The sequence below is a fragment of the Stegostoma tigrinum genome, chromosome 8 (assembly GCF_030684315.1).
Source record: "Stegostoma tigrinum isolate sSteTig4 chromosome 8, sSteTig4.hap1, whole genome shotgun sequence".
Lineage (NCBI taxonomy): Eukaryota > Metazoa > Chordata > Chondrichthyes > Orectolobiformes > Stegostomatidae > Stegostoma > Stegostoma tigrinum.
Genome location: NC_081361.1, coordinates 50,868,733 through 50,894,196, shown reverse-complemented (window position 1 = coordinate 50,894,196; position 25,464 = coordinate 50,868,733). Strand labels below are relative to the sequence as shown.

The 25,464-nt window shown below is 40.3% G+C and overlaps 1 protein-coding gene across 10 annotated transcripts in view; it reads right to left on the bottom strand.

Annotated features, from left to right (window-relative positions):
• Nucleotides 1–25,464, bottom strand: part of sgip1a (SH3GL interacting endocytic adaptor 1a) — a 248,344-nt gene that overhangs the window by 106,258 nt on the left and 116,622 nt on the right. For all 10 annotated transcript variants that reach the window (XM_059647869.1, XM_059647871.1, XM_059647872.1 and 7 more), the window contains exons 4-5: nt 11,075–11,099; nt 6,820–6,876 (exon numbers count right to left, since the gene is read on the bottom strand). In XM_059647869.1, the coding sequence (XP_059503852.1) occupies nt 6,820–6,876; nt 11,075–11,099 (82 nt within the window). The remainder of the gene's footprint in view (nt 1–6,819; nt 6,877–11,074; nt 11,100–25,464) is intronic.

Below are 25,464 nucleotides of genomic sequence, written 5' to 3'. Positions count from 1 at the left end.
TCAACCTGCTCAAGAACTGAGTTTCAGAGATATTCTGGGGAACAGAACTTTCAGGGGAGCACAGTTTTAGATTGCTGAGACCTTACACTTAACTATATTTCAAAATAAACTTTATTTTCTAAATGTTTATGTTTTTAACTTGTGGCATTACATTTTCCATCACAAATTTTAAATAGCAAGAGTTACTTCAATTTATTTAGTTACTGAATTAACACTATGACATGGAACCACTACGCCTGCACACAACTTGCCGTGTAATATCATTCTTGTATCTAATTAAATAGTTTGCGGAGATACTAAACAATATGCAGCAGTAAAGGACACATGTGGCTCAGTTTCGAAGTCCTTCCATGAGAGCCAGAAGACCTGGGTTCAAGTCTCACCTGCTCTGGAGGTGTGGCATGACATCTTGGAATAAACTGATATTGAATGTTTATCTACCCAGTAGTGCCCATGTCCAAATGAAGCTGGCTGAAATCCTGGACATGCATACCAAGATTTACTTGAAAGACAAACTGTAAGTAGTTATCTTTAATCAGTCTAGAAACATTTTTTATCTGTTTTGTGATGATTAAAGTTACTGGTTGTTTTTAGGAAGTGGAATGTCTCAGCCTAAGTCTTTGAAGATTTCCTACTACTCTGCCATCAAGATCTTTTCTGCCATCATTACTGAAGTAGTTTTCTGCTGAAGGAGTGAATTAAGCCTGGCCAAATGCATTCCATTTCAGAAGTGTACTTCATTTCTGCTCCAATAATATAAATTAATGAATCAGCTTGTATATTTTTTTAAACAACCTGTTCAGAGATGTCATTGTACATCTCTGGGGTGGTGGGATTTGAACTCTGGCCTAGAGGTAGGGGCACTACCACTATGCCACAAGAACCCCTCTGGAGCAGCTCGCATGACAATCACAAATCACAAGGTAATTTCAGATGTTGCTTTGATTTTCTTCAGTGGTTTCATTTGACTAATATTAACAATAATACATTGCACATATTCCATGTGTGAACCTACAAAAGATGTACTTTTAAAATTTTCAACTGTTTACATATACTGCAGTCTCTTCTCTTTATTGCATCTTCTCATTTATTCAATCCTTCAACTTAATTCTGTTCAGCATTGATTGCAAAAGTTCATGAACTGATCTCATGTTTTCAAAATGATTACCTTCCGTAATGACCAGACAAATCACAGCTAATGGCCACAAAGCATTAAGGCGAATTTAATGATAAGTAGATATTTGCCTCAACAAGATGATTATTAATGGACATAGGAGCTGAACAGGAAAGGGGAATTAGATCAGGTGACTCCTGTTGAAAAAACACAAGCTTGATGGCATAAACAGATCACTTCTGTGCTGCAGCATTACCTTGTTCTGTTAGAACAAAACCAAGAAGAGTGAAATGACAAAACAAAAATTGAGTACTTTGATGGGCATTTGGCTCATCCGAACTCATCCAGTCATAATGATCCGACAGTACTTGTCCCCACCAAGGCTTTAAATGTATTTTAAAATGTTCTGGGATTTCCACTTTTTCTTATACTTTCTATGGAGGTCCATTTCATGTTTTGATTATGCTTGTGCAACAAATTTCTCATTTATCACTTACTAATTTGAACCCATGTCCTACTGTTTCTTCTCTTACCATTTACTTTGAAATTACATTCTGGATGTAGATTTTCCAATCCTCAACTAACTTTCATTAACTACAAGAACACCTCCCAGATGTCTTTCAGGTCTGAATAGTGTGCACTACTTCCAGGTTTACCTCAAATCAAACATTTGACACTGGGGAGCAACCTCACATTCTTAGAACATAGAACATAGAACATAGAACATAGAACAGTACAGCACAGAACAGGCCCTTCAGCCCAAAATGTTGTGCCGACCATTGATCCTCATGTATGCACCCTCAAATTTCTGAGACCATATACATGTCCAGCAGTCTCTTAAATGACCCCAATGACCTTGCTTCCACAACTGCTGCTGGCAACGCATTCCATGCTCTCACAACTCTCTGCGTAAAGAACCTGCCTCTGACATCCCCTCTATACTTTCCACCAACCAGCTTAAAACTATGACCCCTCGTGCTAGCCATTTCTGCCCTGGGAAATAGTCTCTGGCTATCAACTCTATCTATGCCTCTCATTATCTTGTATACCTCAATTAGGTCCCCTCTCCTCCTCCTTTTCTCCAATGAAAAGAGACCGAGCTCAGTCAACCTCTCTTCATAAGATAAGCCCTCCAGTCCAGGCAGCATCCTGGTAAACCTCCTCTGAACCCTCTCCAAAGCATCCACATCTTTCCTATAATAGGGCGCCCAGAACTGGACGCAGTATTCCAAGTGCGGTCTAACCAAAGTTTTATAGAGCTGCAACAAGATCTCACGACTCTTAAACTCAATCCCCCTGTTAATGAAAGCCAAAACACCATATGCTTTCTTAACAACCCTGTCCACTTGGGTGGCCATTTTAAGGGATCTATGTATCTGCACACCAAGATCCCTCTGTTCCTCCACGCTGCCAAGAATCCTATCCTTAATCCTGTACTCAGCTTTCAAATTCGACCTTCCAAAATGCATCACCTCGCATTTATCCAGGTTGAACTCCATCTGCCACCTCTCAGCCCATCTCTGCATCCTGTCAATGTCCCGCTGCAGCCTACAACAGCCCTCTACACTGTCAACGACACCTCCGACCTTTGTGTCGTCTGCAAACTTGCTGACCCATCCTTCAATTCCCTCGTCCAAGTCATTAATAAAAATTACAAACAGTAGAGGCCCAAGGACAGAGCCCTGTGGAACTCCACTCACCACTGACTTCCAGGCAGAATATTTTCCTTCTACTACCACTCGCTGTCTTCTGTTGGCCAGCCAATTCTGTATCCAAGCAGCTAAGTTCCCCTGTATCCCATTCCTCCTGACCTTCTGAATGAGCCTACCATGGGGAACCTTATCAAATGCCTTACTGAAGTCCATATACACCACATCCACAGCTCGACCCTCATCAACCTTTCTAGTCACATCCTCAAAAAACTTGATAAGGTTTGTAAGGCATGACCTACCCCTCACAAAGCACCTTGACAGCACCATTTCAGAATTTAAATATCTTCTTGATTTCTCAGCAGCCAGAATGACACAGTAGTTGGTCTGATCAAAGGCTCAAACAATTTGATCATAAGTTTGACATGCATCCTGTTGTTTTGCCACGTAGTTCCACATTTAATTGGCTGTGTTGATTTTTACTCTGCATTTGTTGGACATGTGGGGCTTTAAAGTTTACTAGGATTCCTTGATTTCTTTACATCTCTTCCTTAGCAATTCCCATACTGTTTGTGGAACATGTGCACACCACTATTTCTTTTTGCCTAAATGCAATGCTTCACATGTGTCAGCATTATATTTCATATTTACCCTTTGGGCCACCTTTTCATTGTGTTGTCCCTCCTGTTTGGTATATCAGAATTTTTGATTATTGTACATTGATTTTCTGACTCATTTATGTGGAGGGGAAAATAGTCATCTTTAGGGCAATCCACGCACCGTTCTTGCACATTGAGTTTCCTACTCCCATAAACTACATCCACCTTGATAAAACTGCTCTCATAACAACCTTTTACTTTCCATCTTTCAAGCAATTTATTACCTCTTTTAAAAAGTCACCGTGAATTCCCATCGATGTCACTTACTTTGATAGTATGGAGGATTGTTTTTACAGATTGCCTATCTTGAAGAAGATTCGTCCCACTCTTTGTCATAAGCTGGCCTACCCAAAGGGGAGGCTGGTGACAGGTGGAGACCCCATCATCTTCCCATTCTGTTCCAATTACATCCATGTGTGAGGGTCCACAGGGGGTATCCCTCCATGTTACCATTCAACCTGCACTGGCCACATGGGGATTCCAAAAAGCCAACCAGTTTGGAGATGTTTTCAGGCTATGGGCATTGGAGCTCTCACTCAAACACACTCAGTGGGATCTGATAAGAGTCCCCTCACTGTCCTTGCTGCTGATTCACAACCCTCCTTCATCATTTACCCATGGTTGAGACCTGGAAACTCTAGGCCTCAAAAGTATGCCTCTGACTGGATTACAGCCCTTGGAGATCAGGACTTCCTGACCCCTGGATTTTATAAACTCATGGAGTCATGCAGCTCAGAAATAGACGTTTCAGTCCAACTCATTCATGCTGGCTTCTCAAACTAAATGAATCCATTTTGCCCGCATTTGATCCAGTATCCCTCTCAACCTTTCCTATTCATATACCTTCCAAATATCTTCTAAATGTGTAAATGTACCTGCATCTAATACTTCCTCTGGCAGGTAATTCCAAATACTCATCACCCTCTGTGTGAAAAAGTTGCCCCTCAGGTCCCTTTTAAATCTTTCCCTTCTCACCTTAAACTTATGTGCTCTAGTTTTGAACTCCCCTACCCTGGGGAAAAGACTTTGGCTATTCACCCTATCCATGCTCCTCATGATTTTATATACGCCTATATGGTCACCCCTCAGCCTCTTATGCTCAAGGGGGAAGAAAAGCCCCAGTCTCTCCCAATAACTCAAGCTTCTGGTCCCAATAAATCCTTGTAATCTTTTCTGTGCCCTTTCCAATTTAATAACATCATTCCTATAGTTTTTCATTGGCCATGCCTAATTGGCATTTAATTCAGCAAGTTCTTTGGAAAAGGAATGACATGGAATTCTTTCAGAGATAGTAGGAACTGCAGCTGCTGGAGAATCTGAGATAACAAGATGTAGAGCTGGATGAACAATTTTCTTGCTCCTCTGATGCTGCTTGGCCCGCTGTGATCATCCAGGTCTACAACACGGTTTTCTTGTTGGCATTTCAGTCGTGGACAAAATCCCTACCACCTCTGTTAGATAGCACCTATAGATTTGCTAGGATTTGGAAGGTTAAGGGCTGATCTGATCGAAGTCTTCAAGATATTAAAAGGAAAAGAAAGGGTAGATAAGAATAAACTATTTCCTCTGGTTGCACATTATAAAGGTAGCGTCATAGTCTAGGAATTAGGGCCAGACCATTCAGGAGCGATGTTGGGAAACACTTCTACACAAACTGAGGGTCATAGAGCTTTGGAGCTTTCTTCCACAAACAGTACTGGGTGCTAGATCAACTGTTCATTTTATATCTGAGAAAGTTTTTTTTGTTAAGCAAAGATATTAAGGGTTATGGGCCAAAAGCATGAGCATGGAGTCAGGTCACAGATCAGCCGTGATCTTATGGAATGGCAGAGCAGGCTTGAGGGATTTAATAGCCTATTCCTGTTCCTATGGTCTGAATGGAAAGGGATTATCAGAATGATGTGAAGAGTGTTGATATAATCTTGTTATTGATTTGTGCATATGTTATCATAATGTTAGCTTTTAACTTGTTAAACTAGGGAGAAGGTGTTGTGCTTAAATTGGAATGTCTTAAAATTGTACAAAGATAGTGATGACAGGACCCTTGAACCAACTTTTAGAGCACCAGCATGTTTTAGTACAAACTAACAAACTACTTCATAAGAAAGTTAATTGGAGCCATTACTTATTTGTTCCCAAGTTTCAGGAATATTGCGTTCAATAATATGGATGCATAGATAACAATTAATGCTATTAAAAGAAAACATCTTATTATTCCAGTTTAGAATTAAACTCATGCTGAATAGGACAGAATCGAAGACAGATCTGCAAATATAGTTTTCACCTGTTGGAAAACAATTATCATGGATTTAAAGATTGTTACAGCTCAGAAGAAAGCCATTTGCTCCATCACAACTGTGCCAGCTTTTTGGTAGAGCTATCCAATTAACTCCTGATAGCCTTGTCATTTTGTTATTCCAATTTGGTTTATAGGAGTATTATTGAATCTGATTCAATCACTGTTTTAGGCAGCACATTCCAGATCACAAAAACCTGTTCTGCAAAAAAAAATCTTCATGGTCCCTTTATTAACCAAATTTAAATCACGGTCCTCTGGTTGCTGAGCTCTGTCACTGGAACCATTCATAACTTAAACACCTCTATCAGATTTTTTAAAAACTTTCTTTGCAGAGAAAAACCTCAATACTTGCAGTCTCTCCATAAACCAAAATCCTTCATTCTTATACTAATAAATCATTTCTGTGCTTTCTTCAAACCCTAAATATCTTTTGGAGTATACAATGCTAGAATTGAACAAATAAGTCCATTTGAGGCCTAACCAATGCCGTATGAAGGTACATTATAATTTTTTTTTGTACTTTGAAGCTTGAGCATCACGCATGCTTTTTCAATAGCCTCCTTGACTTGCCCTGCAACTCTCACAGATATATATGCTACATTCTCAGATCTCTGTCTTTTTGCATTCTCCTGAAGATTATAGCTTATTTCTCTTCATTCTTCCTGTTAACATCTTTCACATCACACTTCTATGTAACCAAACTCATTATTGATTACTATAACTGTCTCCAGTAATTCAATAGATAATCAATATAATCAGTTTAATCAAATAGGTTCCATGTAAATGTCTGTAGCTACTGCTAGAAAGATAACTTGAAAAATGCTAAAATTCAACACAATAACTGTCATTATTATAATAAAAATATGTGAGATGTTAAAATTGGAGGAAATATTATGATCTCATCGTCCATATAGCAGAATTAAGGCAGCTTATCCTTTCTGACATAACTAAGCCTGACTAAACATGCAGAAAAATATCTGCCAGTTCCATTTCCTCTTTAGCTTGAAATGTTTTTTAAAAATGATTTTGAAATTCTTCAAATAAAACAGAGCTTTTGAAAAAATGTCACACTTGAAACAAAACAAATTTTACACTCACATATCGCTCCCAGTCGATTTCTGCATAAAATCCATTTGGAGCACCATTACTTTTCTTCTGCAAGTAATTAGAAAAAGGATTTTACCAGAGCTGTTTATGTTTCCATATTCAGATTTTAAGATAAATTATTTGTCAAAATTGTAAACTTTTCATTCAGTGACTGTGGAGTTCTATCATAGTAAAGACAGGGGAATACATTGGTAAATTTGGGGCTGCGAGTATGTTTATAGATGAATAACTATGCCATATTTGGTGATCAAGATAATTTGAGGAGTCCCTAATATTTGTCTAACCCATGACATGACAAGGATTCTGCCTATCTCTTGGGTATTTTTCTTTGTGGGGCACTTGAATGTGCCATAAGTCATTGGTCGCACTTTGACCCTTGGAAGTAACTTTGGTTGCATTGACTGGTGGAAAACAACTCCAATCTGGCCTCTACCTTTAGTTCTGAATCCGTACACTGCTTACTTATGAATGACAAATGTTTAACTGATATTTTGCTGATGCTAGCTGTCAGAAGAGTATTGCTTTACTATAGTGAGAGCTTCTGGCAATCGACAGTGACAGCTGTGTTGAGCTAGACAGTATACTACTGAAAAAAAGTAATTTTCCATCAGGCAACAGCATACAAAGTGCAGGAAGGATTTCCATTCTCTCAGTGGTTAACATACTTGCTGAATGATAATGAGCCTATCCAGACAAAAACCTTCCAGCTGTGATTCACTGGACATGATCAGAATTTGGGAGTGTATATGATGCATGGTATTCTTCATGTACTGTCTAACTCACTCTGCTATGAAAGGCAACTGGAAGGCTTAAATAGTATCAGAGATAATGGGAACTGCAGATGCTGGAGAATTCCAAGATAATAAAATGTGAGGCTGGATGAACACAGCAGGCCAAGCAGCATCTCAGGAGCACAAAAGCTGACGTTTCGGGCCTAGACCCTCTCTGATGAAGGGTCTAGGCCCGAAACGTCAGCTTTTGTGCTCCTGAGATGCTGCTTGGCCTGCTGTGTTCATCCAGCCTCACATTTTATTAAACTGGAAGGCTTTTTTTTTCTCCTTTGCATCTGCCACTCCAATCTCATGCAGTTTTGGACACACACACACACACACACACACACACACACACACACACACACTTCTATGAAGTGCATGGGAATACTTCCTTTAAAACCACGCTCGCTGAAAGGCATAAAGTGGGAAAATGTTATTAATTCCTTAGGATTCATCTAGTGTGGAGACATTATATGTTTGTATATTTATATATAATATACATAGTTTAAACAAATTACCAAAAGATTTACAAAACAAACCTACTACTTTCTGACAGATTTGTGACCTAACCTAATCTGTAACCTTTCACCTATATTCTCAATGCCCAGCATTTTCTGAAGCATTGTAATTGTCCCTTCAACCTATGAACACTAATTGTTGATTGTTCATTATTTCCTCAGATGAAAGAATCCAACTATGTCCCTTCTTTACTTCTAACTCTTCACAAGCAAAATCAGCCAAGGAATTATATACTCATATCAATATTCTGTTCATGTAATAACTAAAATGATTGTGTTACCTGATGAATTGATCTTTTCAGACCACAATCAATATTAATAATTTAAAAAAACTATTTTAGGCCATAATGATTGCTGTTAAATACTGTTTTCTGATCAATATTTTTTAGGTTTGATAAAATTGCTAAAAAAAATTGTACACACTGTTGAAACTTTCCATCTTGTACTCATCACGACAGATGTAGGAATGCCAAATTTCAAAGGGATAAAAAAAACTACACTGTGTGAGAAACAGAATGCTGATCTGTTGGCAAGCAGACTTTAACTGGTCAAGATCTTGGCATGCAAAAGCTTTAGGGAATAATTATCCCAAGGCCAATGCTTTGTCCATGGTAATGCCTCAGTCAATCCTGATGAGAACCAAACAAAAATATTTGAAAGCCAATATTTAAGTTCTGTATAGCTGAATGACTATTTGATATAATTGTAAGGCTTTAACTCATTCCTTTCCCGCACATTTTTGTTTTCTAGTCACACATCCATTGCAGCAGAAGGGACGAACTGTTTCAAATTCATGTTAGATATTCGAGAAAATAGCAACTAAATGAAATCATGAATCAAGTTAAATACGGTTTGTCCCCAACTTGAATTAATAAGTTACTTTAAGTTCTAGAAGATTACAAAGGAACAAATTCACATCATAGGCACAACCTTAAAATTAATGTCAAACATTACGAATCATTCTGTCTTTAACTTATTATTTATTATTGATTGTTTTCCCATTTTCTCCAACTGTCAGTTTGATGTTACTGCAGGCTCTGCTTCCCTTATCCTAAATCATTTCAAATCCTATTCATCCATCACTTGTATGCTCACTAATCTATGCATTCATTTTAACATTCTTATCTTTGCTTTCAAATCCCTCCATGGGTTCACTCCTCCAAATGTCCAAATTTGTGCAGCTCATCAACTTTCCATAAACCTGTCCTTCTTTCTTTCTGAACATCCCTGATTTTAATCTCTCCATTATTGGCAGCCAGAACAACAATTGCTTCTAACTAACTATGTGGGATTCCTTCCCTAAACCTCACCATCCTGATACTTTTATTTGCTCCTTTAAGGTTCTCCAAAAAAAACTACCCTTTGGCTACATTTATGGTCATGCACTTCGACTGGGTTTTGTGCTCAGTCACTTGTAGTTTTGAAACTGGGGGTTGGTGGAGGGTTATCGAGGTGGGTAGGTGGCAGGGATGTGAGGAGGTTCACAGGCTCAGTGGTGACCTTACTTTAACCTATCCACTCATCCCAATGGTGTCTGTAATGTTACCAGGGGCAGGGGAGACCTCAGGCCACCTGCCTGCCTGCCTTTCATCCTATTGATGCCCTATGTCATCAATTAATGACCATTCAAGGGCATCACCCTACATCCCCAATGCCTTTTCTGTGGAGCAGGGAGGCTCAAGCTAAAAGGGAAGCCTTTCAACTTCAGTTGTATGGGATGGTTTCAGGGAACCTCCATTATGTCCCCTCTGGCCAATCAGAGGCACCACCACAAAGCACATCTTCTCCTTTCACCTTTGGGGCACAGACCCACACTTGTGCTCTATCGATATTTATATATATGGTGCCATCTTAACTAAGCATTCCTAACCTTCCCCTTGGCCTGTGAGCATGGCCTCCCTATCCCCTCTCCCCCACACCCTTGGAACTATGACTCTGATGGTTTCTCAGTGCAACAAGACTGCTTGTAGTCCCAGAATATGCTCTCACTGGCACTGCAGTGATACAGAGCTGCTGGTCATTCAATTGGATGATAGTTGTCTAAGACAGGACCTCTTACTGAGAAAGGGGTGGCGATCTGGCCTTAAGCAATGAGCGTCGCTATTTATAATGTTACAGGACAGCTGATATGATCATGGTCAGGACTCCCATCGATATTCCAGCTGGAGACAAGTTTTTAGCGGCACCCCGAAAAATTTAAGTATTGGTCAACTTTTGTTTGATAATGCTTGGTGAAGCACCTTGGGACATTTTACAATGTTAGCTGCATAGCATGAATAAATATAGTTATTGTTGTTGATCATTTGTTTTCAGTTCACTGGCATTTTCCTTTAAGCTCTTAAATGTGTCACAAGATATTTGAAGTATGTTTTGCCACAGCTTTAACTGTTGCTTGTCAATGAGGAAAAGAACAGTTTAGTTACTGAATTTAATTTACACTTTAAGGAATTGAAGTCAACTATGGACACGCCCTTACCTACTGTCTTGTATAATCCAAAGAGTGTGCACACTGCTTGTCACAGGACAATCGTGGCATTTACACTTTCCTATAAGTTTAACTATTCCTTAAAATAACATAGGCTACTCACTCTCATACTCTGTAACAATGGTGGGGCTGATCAAAACTTTTCAATGAAAGATTATACTACAAAACATTCGAGTGAGAGGCTGCTTGTGCTTACCAACCCAAGGAAACCTAGACAGATAAATAGAAAGCGGGACATAACACCAGCGCTTCGTCGGAGGCTCACTGATGATGTTACCTAGAGTGGTGACGAAACGTCTGAAAACTAACCTTCCAGCTCAGCGAGCAAACTCACATCCAGATCCTCAATCTGAGCTACAAATCTTCTCAAAACTCGCTAATTATTCTTAAAGTTTGAATAAATAGTCCAAACAAATATTTATTTAACCTGAATATTAATCATTCAGCAGATACATTTGCGGTATACTTACAGTGCCATCTCGATCTGGCGAACCCCTGTAGGAAAAAGAGAGAACATCTCTTAAACGAGAATGCAGAATTAATTATGACTGTAACACAGGACAACTACAAACCAAATTAGCAGTCTTCTGTACTGATATCACTAGAACACAGGCTTCAGCCGAACTGCATTTTTGACCATTCATTTATATGGAAAAGTTATAGGATTTGACACCTTCACGTATGTATTATGACCAGATTACGATTGTAATTATGTACATGACGGCAAACCAGCACCTTTCAGCAGGAAACCAGTGGGAACAACATGGTGCAGTTGGCTGACAGTCCTTTTACTTTCTTAGGCTTAGGTTGGTTCTTGACTAGAATGACAGAGTGTAATTTATCCCTCTGATAGCTGCAAAGGCCCCATCAGAAAGTAGCTTCACAGAACCTTACCCAGTTCTTATTTACAATGCTGGGGACTGTACCCACCAACCATAGACTGAACAAAAAGCTTTATTACCATTTTAAATAGTTTTTTTGTAGAATGTAACACCGTCAATCATATGATTTTAATGATGTGCAATTTTACGAAATGTCATTCAACAGGAACAAAATGAATCTATCAATAACACCCCTCTTGTGATAGTGCTCATTTCTCGCTTCTCGTGGTAATCAGCTATTTAACAAGATGAGTAGTTGAGAAGTCTTTATCCAGCATTTACAGTGCAGTACTTTAGTCTATTTTGTAGAAATTTTGATGTAACTTAAAACTCAGGTTTCACAACACTGAAATACAGATCTGAATATTTTCCCAATATAAAACATATTGTTTATAAAGCACAACAACATACCCTGTAACTCACAAACAATGGCTACTATTTTTGCATCCTCCCCATGTAAACCCTGATTAATTGCATTTTTTTGACTCAATACAAAGGGAAAGTCTCTGATTAGTTATTAAATGCTGCATAAATGTTAGAAGTGAAGTATCAATGCTACTGGATTAGATTTATTGTCACATGTATTAAAAAATGGCAAAAAGTGTTTTATCACTTGCAAAATGCAACGTGTCCCATTGCTCCAGCACCATCTTGAAACACTGGAAGATGGTACTGCATTAGAGTTTATCTTTCCCTCTTCTCGTTATCCTCCACAACTCCCCCGTTCGCTGCTTGATGTCGGACGGGGTCTCTGTAACTGGCTCCGGGGTTTCAGTTAGGGGCCTGCTGCCATCCCACCAGCTCTCCCAGTGTGATCTCTCCTTGCTGTTAGGATCATTTATCAGGATCAAATGACAATACAGTAAGCCTGTTTTATTTACTTTGTGAAAATTGAGTCCAGGATCTCACTGATAGCAGCATTTTCCCCTGTGATGCCAAGCAGCCAGGACAGTGGGCTGGCTTCATCTCAGTGCACAGTATTGTTCAGTGCACTTATACTGCTTTGAGAGTGTCTGAACAGAACCTGCAGATTTTGTGAATGTTCAAATCATATGTAAAAATTGATGTCAAATTCTAAAGTTTTGCACCATGTATACTGGGAGCAGCAATGATTCACATACAAGAGAACTCATAGGTTCCTGCTGTTTCCCAAGGTCCCTGGGCCATATACAGCTGCCTGAGCAGAGATTAGATGTTCCCCTTCCAAACATTGCTCACGGAGCCTTTACAAAACCTTCAGGCTGATGCAGAACAAAGATATAACACTGTCCACGCTTCCACTGGGGTCTTAGTGGTTTTGATGCCTGGTGGGATCTTGCAACACAGTCCAGAAAGGGCTTCTCACAATTGGGGCCAACAAAGACGAGAGGGTGTTGGGAAGCAGACAAAATGGAAGCCAATAGCAAACTTCTGAGGACGGAGTTGAAATTGAGGATCAGAACATTGACAAGTAGAAAGTATGAACCAAAAACGTATCACCCTGAAGCCAGAGAAAATGCGATTGAAACCTGCTTATAGGGTAGATGAACTTGGTCATACTCTTCTCAAGCCAGATCAATTGTTTTTCTTCACAGGGATTCAGGAGCCTGATCTCTGCCAACATCCCCTGCTCTCTAATTCCAGCAATCAGACAAAGGGAAAGTTTGAGTATGATGGAAGTGGATTCAAGGGCAGTTAGTGGTGATGTACGAGCAGAAGGAATGGTGACGAATCACCAGTGAGTGAGTAAGAAATGTATGCAGTGTGAACAACTGGCAGGTTGAAAGGATGAAGTGGCTGAGTGGACATTTTGCACACAACAGTATGGGTTGTAGCCCAGGAACTTTGAGATGAGTGTGCAGTGACAGAGTTAGAGTGAATCTTGGACAAGATGATATTAAGTAACCTTGCAGAGCGTAGATTTTCATTGACATTTGATCTGCATTCCTGGATGTCCCACTTCACTTAGGACACAGCACTGACCCATGCTGCAGTCTGAGTCCGGGTGTGATGGCTGTTTCCATTGGCTGCCCTCAGGGAGAGAGTACGCTCTCCTCAACGTCATTCTGTACACCAATCACTCCAGTTCCTTGACTGTGAAGTGGGGAATTAATTTCATTTCTTTAGAGCTATGTTTTACGGAATAGGCTGTAACACCACATTTTGAAAGGTCACTTCTGGCTTTCAGTGTCTATGGTGGTGTGTAGTTGGCTTTAAAAATGGTGCCAGAGGCTTCAGCAACTTTTTGAAATGCTGGAACATCACACGGGGGGAGGGAAATAGTTTTATTAAAGAACTCAATGGTGCCATTAATGTGTGAATCTGTTTCTAATTGAAGACGCTAAGAGTAGGAGCGGGAACAGCTCTGGATATCAATATAGTGTAGGGGGCTGTAATGAAAACTCAGTGAACACATGGAGTGAAGTGTAGGTCTAAATTTTGAGTGTAAGTCTGGGAAATTGGACTAGATCCCATAATGTTTTGAGAGGTAAGAACAACAACTGAAAAGAGGATAACATAGGATGGAAATAGGAAATAAAATAACTGACGTGAGGGTGTAAATCAGCCGACTCATCATTAACGTCAGGCCAAGAAGAATCTCACTCAGGAAAGGGATGCCCCATTGTTTTGTTTTATTTTGAGACCTGGAGGATTTAAAGAAAACAAGTTCTGCCGGGTGTCTCCTTCTGCCTCTGGCACTTGTTGCTGGTTTATTTGATTACCAAGGAAGCCAAGTCTGCTTCCTTAGCTCAGCCTGCAGTTGGCAATAGCAGAACAAGTCCAATTGACACTGGAGCTTGATCTGCGTAATTGAAGAGCAGCCCATTGGATTGAAGGCAGACATGCTGACCACTGCAGTTAAAATTACAATCAAGGAGATAGAAGCAGGAGAGTAAATGCTAGCCCTGCACTCTACTTTAACAGCACCATCCAGCAAGTGGTGGATTGAAACATGAACAAGTTGCTTTGAAGTGTCTGAGTCTGTGCTGTTTGAGTCTATGACTCTAATTGCACCATGCGTTTGGACAATAAATAAATACAGAAATGATCAAGCTGGTTGTTATGTCTGTCCAAGCCATATATCTTCAAACATTCACTTTCTAAGGCTGTGCTTCGCAAATGTTTTCCCATAGTGACACCATTTTGAGGCTAGTCATGACCCTTCAACGAGAACTGAGAGCAAAGGCTGCTAAAGCTGGTGCACTGCTGTTGTTACTCAAAGCAAAGATCACAGCAGCCATTACTTGAATGCCTCGAATCTCACAAAATTTAGCTGGCAATCCTACTTGAGGGAAGCCCAGATCTAGTTTGGGTTAACCAATTGTCAGTAATGGTGAGCAGTCAGCATCTTCCAATGGTAACTTTGCATGAATCACTTACCACGTAACTGAAGCAATAATGAGGAATGCATATTTCACAGACTTTATGCATACGTGTCACCTACATTGCAGCCCACAGATTACTGTATTACTCCAGTTCTTCATGGACTCCATGCCAAAGATAAATCGGCAACTTAAAATTCCTATTGCAAAAAAGTATTTCAGGACAGCATCTTGGAGAAGTCAGATCATGCAGGGAGATAACAGCCAGAATACAAACTTTATGTTATCTTGACATTCCTAAGCCTTTCAAATTTCATCGTAATTTATGGCATCAGCAGAATCCTTTGATTTCTATACTGTCTCAATGTTTCTGACAAAGCTTTATTATCTGCCAACCTTTGCAGATTTGAGGAAATGGCATTGATCAAAGAGCTGTTTTAGCACATTTGGTACCATCAACGTTTTATTATTTACTTCCTATCAAATATCAACAATTTTCATCACACAAAAAGATCTAAATCGTCCATGTTTCATGAGATTATTGAAATGAATAAGTAGCTTGGTTTAAAGATTATTGTCGTGTAATACTTTCAATAACTCCTTTGTATAGTCTAGACACAAAATGAAAATATACCATAGAATGGTTATTTTTGAATTACATATTTTACACTTACATCCACTTGAGTTCATATTTCTCCACAATCATAATTCAAGCTGGTGCCTAAAGCAAGGATATTTATCTACAAGCTGGGTGAGTTCTCAGAGACTTTGTACTGAGAGTGGAGTCTGGAGCTGGGATGGGGGAGAGGTCTGCCTCTGGGGACTGGGACTGTATTGAAGTTTCAGAAAAACAGCAGTAAAGCACAACTCTCACCTCTCCCATCCCCTGCTCACAGAGTCCCTATGCCCCATCAATATTGCTTTATTTCCTATATCCATCATCCATAGCCATTTATAATCTTATGCCAAACCAAGCCCTCTACTCCTGTCAAATTTGCCTTCGTAGTCCTTATGTTAACTTAGTGTCAACTCTTGCCCAAACCTTATAACTATTTTGCCAGCGTATACCATATCAACTATAGTCAGGCCTTATTACCCATCCAGAGAGGAGAAAAAAAAAGTTCTGTAAAATAAATTTCTAAGTATGCTTTGCAGATCTAACCATCATGGAAAACCTGCTCTTATTCATAAAAGTTTGTTTACTATATTTAAATACTTTAAACAACATCATGCCTTACTATAACATTTTATTCAAACGTGTAATTTGATTTCACCACTATTGGAATTAATTTATAGTCCTTCTACAGAGTCTATAATCAACGTTAGGTGTCAACCAAACCAAAAAATGGCGAGCACCATACTGTGATAACGGATTTTTGTGAAATCACTAATACAGCAATAATTCATTGATGTAAACCCTCAGACTTACGTCAACAGACAGTTGAGAAAACAGGCAATGATTCTTTCAAACACTTTAGGCATTCTTTCAAAAATTTAAAAGGTAGGAATTCTAAATGTCTTGATAGCCAAACAGATCCCTTTGACAGGTGTTTTTCACACTTGTTAATAACTCCCTTTGGCAGCTTCTGTTGACAATCCTGGCAAGTCCTCTTTGTAGTAACCTTTAACACTTCTGACACATTTGATGACATTTTCTGTTAGCTTGACAGTTAATGAAATAAGGCATGTTTTATGAAAATTTGTACCTAGTTTTAACCGTTCCAAAGGACTCCCATCCTTTAATGAAAGGTAGCTGATACTCCAAAGATGTGCCTGGACCAATGCCAAAGAGGTACTTCAATGTTCTAAGGGGGTACCCAGCTACCATAAAAATGCACAAAGTGCAATCCTGTTTATACCATACCTATTTGGAATGACTACGGTTTCACAATCCTGGGCTACCAAAATCTGACTTGAGTGGAGGTGGTTGGTGATTAAAATGGCAAATTGCCTCCATGGACTGCTCATGCACAAGTCCGGGTCCAAACACATTCCCTCCTGTCCCTGTGAAAATGGTAATTGGAAATTGTGATTTTCCAGCTCATCTGCCGTTATTGCTAGACAGGTTTCTTTTGTTTTGGAAGAAGTCCAGGTCTAGGAGTCCCAACATTTATAACACCAGAGATCAAGGTAAAAACACCCCTCTGGTCCTCTGTGGCTTCAGCTGGAAAGATTCACATCTACCAAAACAACAAATTAAACTGCTGAGATAATAAAGCGTGAAGCTGGATGAACACAACAGGCTAAACAGCATCTCAGGAGCACAAAAGCTGACATTTCGGGCCTAGACCCTTCATCAGAGAGGGGCATGGGGAGAGGGAACTGGAATAAATAGGGAGAGAGGGGGAGGCGGACCAAAGATGGAGAGAAAAGAAGATAGGTGGAAAGGAGAGTATTGGTGGGGAGGTAGGGAGAGGATAGGTCAGTCCAGGGAAGACGGACAAGTCAAGGAGGTGGGATGAAGTTAGTAGGTAGGAAATGGAGGTGCGGCTTGGGGTGGGAGGAAGGGATGGGTGAGAGGAATAACAGGTTAGGGATGCAGAGACAGGCTGGACTGGTTTTGGGATGCAGTGGGGGGAGGGGAAGAGCTGGGCTGGTTATGTGGTGCAGTGGGGGGAGGGGACGAACTGGGCTGGTTGTGTGGTGCAGTGGGGGAAGGGGAGATTTTGAAGCTAGTGAAGTCCACATTGATTCCATTGGGCTGCAGGGTTCCCAGGCGGAATATGAGTTGCTGTTTCTGCAACCTTCGGGTGGCATCATTGTGGCACTGCAGGAGGCCCATGATGGACATGTCATCTAAAGAATGGGGGGGGAGTTGAAATGGTTTGCGACTGGGAGGTGCAGTTGGTTATTGCGAACCGAGTGGAGGTGTTCTGCAAAGCGGTCCCCAAGCCTCCGTTTGGTTTCCCCAATGTAGAGGAAGCCACACCGAGTACAATGGATACAGTATACCACATTGGCAGATGTGCAGGTGAACATCTGCTTAACATGGAAAGTTATGTTGGGGCCTGGGATAGGGGTGAGGGAGGAGGTGTGGGGGCAAGTGTAGCATTTATTAAACTGCTGAGATCACTGAGGTGCTTTCACTTAAAAAATACTTTAAAAATTAATTAAGGAAAACCTCAAAAGCTAAATTTGTGTCCTTCTTTGCTGCATGATGAGTGAGAGCAATTTGTTTCATTGAATTAAATATAATATTGCATTAACTGTGAGAATACAGATCAAGTGCATTTCAATCCTGACATCTGGTTTATTAAGATTGTTCTGGTTGATGCACAATACAAGTAGTTTTTTTTAACCAATTAGTAATTGTGACAAAAAAATTTCATGTGATAGTCATGACCTATGAAAAAAATATATATTCTAAAATGCAAGTATAAGTCATTTTCTACCATATGTAACTAGATCTTGAACAGTTTAAATATAAATCATAGCCTGGGACAAAGATGGCATTACATGAAATGAGTTTGAACAATGTCAGTTCAGGGGTCACTGCTGCATTGGGTACCAGCTTGGGCTCTGTGCATCTGCAGACGTTCATGTAATTAAAATGTCTGTGGGGAGATACTGGGTGTCAACAACATTGTCACATTTCCAACTAGCTGTGACTGAATTGACCATGTAATCAGGCATTTTGAAATCCGTATATTCCTGTATTTATTAAGTAACAATCACATCATTTCTGCAGTATTTTGGACAGACTGGTTGTTTTGCAGCAGAGTTGTTCTACTTGCATATTGACATTGCTATTTGGAAGTTAAAACAACCTGACACACACGCTGCACAATGATTTTGAAAATTGCATTCCTAATAAGGCTGACTGCACAGCATAAAACTATTTCTGTTTTTTCACCGGTTGGTATGAACTGACAATCTCACTGAGAGAAGTGATTTTTCATGATGTGAAAAATAATAAATTGGTGCACCGCTCTGAGCTGGAGTGGAAATACATTGCTCGGTCGAATAGAATATGTTTTATTTTGCATCCCTCTCCTGGACACACAAAGCAGAAGTGAGTACGATTTACTTTCACTAGTATCAAATAAGTTAATAGGCACAACGTTCACATATGCAAAATAACTTGGTGCATTATATGTCATAAAATGATAGAATATATTTACATTGAATCAGCTTAAAGATTTAGATTGGTACATTGAAAGTGATCTGATGACAGAACAATGTACACTGGTAATAGCAGATGGAATCTCATTAAATCTCACAGCAAAACAGAAAGATTTACTGCAACTGCATTTTGTTTGGGGATAAAAGTTCAAAGGGATTGCTGTCTTGATTTAAAAATGAAAAGGGAGTTGCATTTATTAATCACCATTTCTGACCTCAGAATTTCCCAAAGTATGCTTTCACTGTAACTCCTGATGCCGAAAGTTCTAAATATGCCTGTGCTAACTGTATGCACAAGAAAAGCTAATAACATCATCAAAACGTGACAGAATTTAGTAGCTTTTTAAATGCGTTTCAGAAAAAAACTTCACAACTCTTGGTACCTGGTCTCGCTTACTCAACAATCTTAAAAATAACTTTGAGAGTTGGGAAGATCAGAGATATATTTGTTATCAATTCTATCTGTATTGTATGTTTTACACCAGTCCAAAGCTTTCATGTCAAGTTTACTTGGGATTAGTTATATTTTTTAAATATTGCTGGTTCGCAAATGGTTATCAATTGCTGTAGTCCAATTTAACAAATTGGCTGCTTAAGTACCTTCCTACCAGAATTATTTACTAATATACCATTACGATGTTAGTATGGATCAGGCTGGCAACATTTTTCCGAGGACTAGGTAGAATTTTCTAGACAAATGTTCGCTCAAATCATGAGGAATCAGAGATGACATTTAAATTCTGCAAGCAAGTCAAGTCCAGAGCTGTTAAGAATTCTGCTCTATTTCCCAATCAACAATTCTCTCTACATTCCTGTGCCAGCTCTGTGAGATCCAGGTTAAGTCACTGGGAAGAGGATAGTTGGTGGTAGAATTTGGCAAAGTATAATGTCAGCTTTCTCATTTGGCTGGACACCTGGCTTACAATGTAGAATTAATGAGAGCAGCATAGGTTCAATTCCTGCACTGTCTGAAATCACCATGAAGGACTCTTTTTCCCAGCCTCTCCCTTCACCTGACCCTCAGGTTAAACTATCACCAATCATTTCCCTCTAATGAGAGAGCAGCCCTATCGTCTGGTAGAACTGTGGTGACTTTACCTTTAGCACCATGATGACATGACTCTGAAATCAATTAGAGAGAAGACATCAAATGCAAATGAACGTGTAAAGAGACTATAATGTACAGGATGTAAATAATAGACTGCTACAGTACATCAGGAACGGAACAGTCTGAGTTAGAGGTAGGACTAAGCAGCCTTCAGAATAGAGTCTGTGCAGACACCCACAACCCAGGGATACATCGAACCAATATCTTTACATAGAGATAGCAATGTCAGCTAATAAAGATAAAGCACAGGTTGAGAAGTGAAGGGAGCTAAGGTCCAACTCAAACCTGGAGGTTCCCAGGCAGAAGTTTATACATATGGAAACACACATTGATCTAGCTCTGTTCAATTAAGGTTTAAGTAGTGACCTATTAATTATATTAATCTGTATTTTCACAAGTTATTTTTCCATAATAATTATCTACTTTTATGAGAAGTTTTTGTCTTCGTAGTCTATGTTTACTCATCCATGACCATTTTTAATTTCAGCGACATTGTAAATTCCTCCAAATTAAAAATGATCCACACTTCCGTTTTACAGAAACAGGAAACAGTTCTGCACCTGTGCAGCAGTTGCTCCTTCTAATGTTGCAGTGTCAATATATAGAACTAAGAGCTTTATTGCGGTAATCTATAGGATAAATGCCTTGCTCTTCTTCAAAACAGTGTCGTAGTATCCTTACATTTACCCAAGAAACCAGGTAAGTATTCATTTAAAATACTGTCACAACCAAGGCTGGAAGTTGCATTGGTGGTCTGGCCCCACTGCTTCAAAGGTCACAGCATAAAGGAAAAATAATTTTGCCAGTCACCCAAATGGCCAGTCAAACACCTTATCCCAATCCGATCGTAAATAGAATGTTCAATCAACCAGGTTTCTTAATAAACACAATTTATAACAGCATCTGTAGTTCTTTCAGTTTAAAAAAACCCAGAAATTGCTGGCAAAACTCAGCAGGCCTTGCAGCATTTGGATTTTGGCATCTGGTTACAAACAAAAGGACACAAGCTTATTACAGGAAATAGAAAAGAAATAGAAAGCTATCTAAAATACAGTTTAGAAAGATTTGCACACCGTGATGGGCTGATTCACTTGCTGATAGATCTGATGTCAATTTCTTTTATCTTCTTTCAGGATCAAAAATTTATCAAATGTATAAATGCCCATGAAATGAAATACAAATATAAATGAAACATAAAGCATAATCTGTTGAAGTAAAGTAACGCCACAATTTCTTATGGATGAGGATCCCAAATTTCTGAAGTAACACATTCAGATTCTCTGCCTTCTGGTTTATCCTTTCCAAATTCCATGAATGCAAGTTTTCTCCTCCACCAATATAAAAGCAAAGAAATGTTTTTGGATCTTCTACTTATCTCATGCCTGTATCATAGAAGATTGCAAAATCACTACAGTGTGGAAACAGGCCCTTTGGCCTAACAAGCCCACACCATCCCACAGAGCATCCCACCCAGACCTATCCCCCTCTCACCCACCTAATTTACACATCCCTGAACACTATGGGCAATTTAGCATGGTCAATCCTGCAAATCTTTGGATTGCAGGAGCGAAACTAGAGCACCAGAAGGAAACCCACACAGACACGGGCAGAATGTGCAAACTCCATAAAGACAGTCTCCTGAGGGTGGAATCGAACCCAGGACCCTGGTTCTGTGAGACTAACCATTGAGCCACTGTGTTGCCCACAACTATTTGTTTTCATATGTCAAGATGATTCCTGAGCTGTTAGCATTTTGGCACTGCATCACCTTATGTTATGGTGGTAGTCATGTTTTGTTGTTCTCTAGATTGGCAACATGGGGAGAGGTTTCGGGATGATGTACTGCTTTGTCACACGTACTGGGGAGGAGGAAGGGACTAGGGTGGCATGGTGGCTCAGTGGCTAGCTATTACCACCTCACAGCACCAGGGACCTGGGTTCAATTCCACCCTTGGGTGACTGTCTGTGTGAAGTTTGCACATTCTCCCCGTGTCTACGTGGCTTTCCTCCCACAGTCCAAAGATGTGCAAGTTAGGCAGAATGACCATGACAGTGTTCAGGGATGTGCAGGCTAGGTGGATTAGACATGCAAAATGCAGGGTTATGGGGTACAGTAAGGGAACAGGTCTGAGTGGGATGCTGTTTGGAGGGTCGGTGTGGATCCATTGGGCTGAATGGCCTGTTTCTATACTGTATGACTGGCTGCTGTCTAGAGAGCAACAATGCTAAGGGCCATTAACTCTGGAAGAAATCCTTTCCTTTCAAGCCCCTGCCTGGTATAGGCTATGAGGAAATGATGGAAATATACTGCTGGCCTACATTCATTGACAACTAGAGAAGTTTCAGAAGTCAGAAAAAAAAGTATGAAATGTGTCTTAAAATTAATCAAATATACACTTGCAGTTAGTTGATCTGTTACCCTAACTTCACCTCTAATGTAGGTAAGGCAGATTCCACAGCAATTAAACCTATACCTACTTACTTTCTCAGGTCACAATCTCAATAGTTACCATTTCATAGCACTAATGTTGTGCCTGCTGGGTCCTCTTGCAGTAATTGTTGGGCATGGTATGTAGAACCAAAAGGACTGGAGGTCATTACTGAACCTATTTCTTATGTACTGGGCGCTCAGACTACAGACACAGGTGGGAAAGGATAAATTTAAACACAAAATGTTCTGATTTCAATATAGTAGGATTGCAAGGCAGGGGAAATGTGCATTTGGAACTGGGAAATCATTAAATAAATATATAATTTGTAATCAGGAGTAGAAGTCATAGTGGCCTGCATTATGTGACTGATTTTCACAAACACATCTTACCCAATAATAATGATTAACATAAAAATCCAATAAAAATAAATTACTTCAGTAAATTGTTTATGTGCCTCATCAAACAAGATTATTGTTTAATTTGTACTAGATCTCCAGAAAGGTCACTGTTGGTTTCTGAGGTCTCCATGTTATCATTACTGTTTCAGGTTCTAGCACGCCACAGACAAAGCCTAACCTTAACTAGCATGCTCAGCTTTGTTATTCAGTTGAGAAATATGAAAAATCAAGGTCAGTTATGTTGGAGAACAATCTATGTTAAAAAATGAGTTGAGAGAGAAAGTGAGATAAATCATTGCAGGTGTGGTCATCACCAAACCTGGGTTTCAAAAACCTGCAGATTGCAGAAGAAAGATTAAGGGAAACAATTTTCATGGCTATTTTTAATAAATGCACGAGTAGCCTCAGAAATGCTCTATTTACATGACATTTCATTTGCAGATAATGAACGAGCAATATCTTGCCAGATAATCACAATTAGCAGATGATGATGCGCCACCACGATGTGGCTGGTTTGCCATTTGTAATAATTTAGCTTTCCTGCCAAATATTATTTATTAATTGGGACTAATCTTTGCAACCAGATGGCTGATTTTAACAGGCAGTGATACGAAAGAATAATGGATCAGCTGTATATACTACAAACTGTAAAATGTTTCTTTACATTGAAGTCAAGGCAGTTGACCAGTCTATAATAATTTGTTTTGTCACCTTCACCAAATGTTAATATCAGGTCTCAAGCTTCTTGAACCTATAAAGCTACACCGAATGATAAGCTTCAGGGCATTAGCAAAGATTGGAAAGGATTGAACAATCTCAACGTTACTAGTCAAAATTATGGGTACTTCTACACACCTATGTAATAACACAGAATCTGAATATTTTCGAACTATTTCTTGATTTATCAAATTTTCCCTCTTACTTTTTCCTAGATTTGGTCTTTGTCCTAGGCTTTTAATTTGAAAAGGCATAAAGATTGAGCAAAAATTTTAAAAAAAGGTCTTTTTTTCTTCTTGGCATACCAGATATTAACTCTTTCAAAAATTGTGCAGGCATGAGATAGAAATATGTCATGGGAGATTAAATTTCTCAGCTGCATTGGCTACTAATAATGCATTGCAAAGGTTGCTTAGGACTCAGAGATAACAAAGTGTAGAGCTGGATGAACACAGCAGGTCAAACAGCGTCTTAGGAGCACAAAAGCTGACGTTTCGGGCCAAGACCCTTCATCAGAAAACGGGGAGGGAACAGGTTTCTGAAATAAATCGGGAGGGGGGGGAGGCAGACTGAAGATGGATAGAGGAAAATATAGGTGGAGTGGAGACAGACAGGTCAAAGAGGTGGGGATGGAGCCCGTAGAGGTGAGTGTATGTGGGAGGGTAGGGAGGAGATAGGTCAGTCTGAGGAGGATGGACAGGTCAAGGAGGTGGGATGAGGTTAGTATGTAGGAAATGGGGGTGAGGTTTGAGATGGGAGGAGGGGATAGGTGAAAGGAAGAACAGGTTAGGGAGGCGGGGATGAGCTGGGGCTGGTTTTGGAATGCAGTGGGGGGAGGGCAGATTTTGAAGCTTGTGAAATCCACATTGATACCATTGGGCTGCAGGGTTCCCAAGCGGAATATGAGTTTCTGTTCCTGCAACCTTTGGGTGGCAGCGTTGTGGCACTGCAGGAGACTCAGGATGGACATGTCGTCTGAGGAATGGGAGTGAGAGTTGGAATGGTTCACGACTGGGAGGTGCAGTTGTTTATTGTGAACCGAGTGTAGCTGTTCTGCAAAGTGGCCCCCAAGCCTCTGCTCGGTTTCCCCAATATCGAGGAGGCCGCAATGGGAAGGGTGGAAGCAGTATACCACATTGGCAGATGTGCAGGTGAACAACTGCTTGATGTGGAAAGTCTTCTTGGAGCCTGGGATGTGGGTGAGAGAGAGGTATGGGGGCAAGTGTAGCACTTCCTGTGGTTGCAGGGGAAAGTACCAGGTGTGATGGGGTGGGAGGGGAGTGTGGAGTGGACAAGGGAGTCATGGAGAGAGTGGTCTCTCCAGAAGGCAGACAAGGGTGGAGATGGAAAAATGTCTTGGGTGGTGGGGTTGGATTGCAGATGGCGGAAGTGTCAGAGGATGATGTGTTGGATCCAGAGGTTGGTGGGGTGGTATGTGAGGACGAGGGGGATTCTCTTTTGGTGGCTATCGCAGGGATTGGGTGTGAGGGATGAGTTGCAGGGTGAAGGATGATGTACACTAGCCCCCATACCTCCTCCCTCACCTCCATCCCAAGCCCCAAGAAGACTTTCCACATCAAGCAGATGTTCACCTGCTGCATCTGCTGTACCCATTGTGGCCTCCTCTGCATTGGGGAAACCAAACGGGGGCTTAGGAACCGCTTTGCAAAGCACCTACACTCTGTTCGCACTAAAAAACTGCACCTCCCAGTCGCGAACCATTTCAACTTCCCCTCCCATTCCTTAGACAACATGTCCATCCTGGGCCTCTTGCAGTGCCACAATGATGCCACCCGAAGATTGCAGGAACAGCAACTCATATTCTGCTTGGGAATGCTGCGGCCCAATGATATCAATGTGGATTTCACAAGCTTCAAAATCTCCCCTCCCCCTGCTGCAT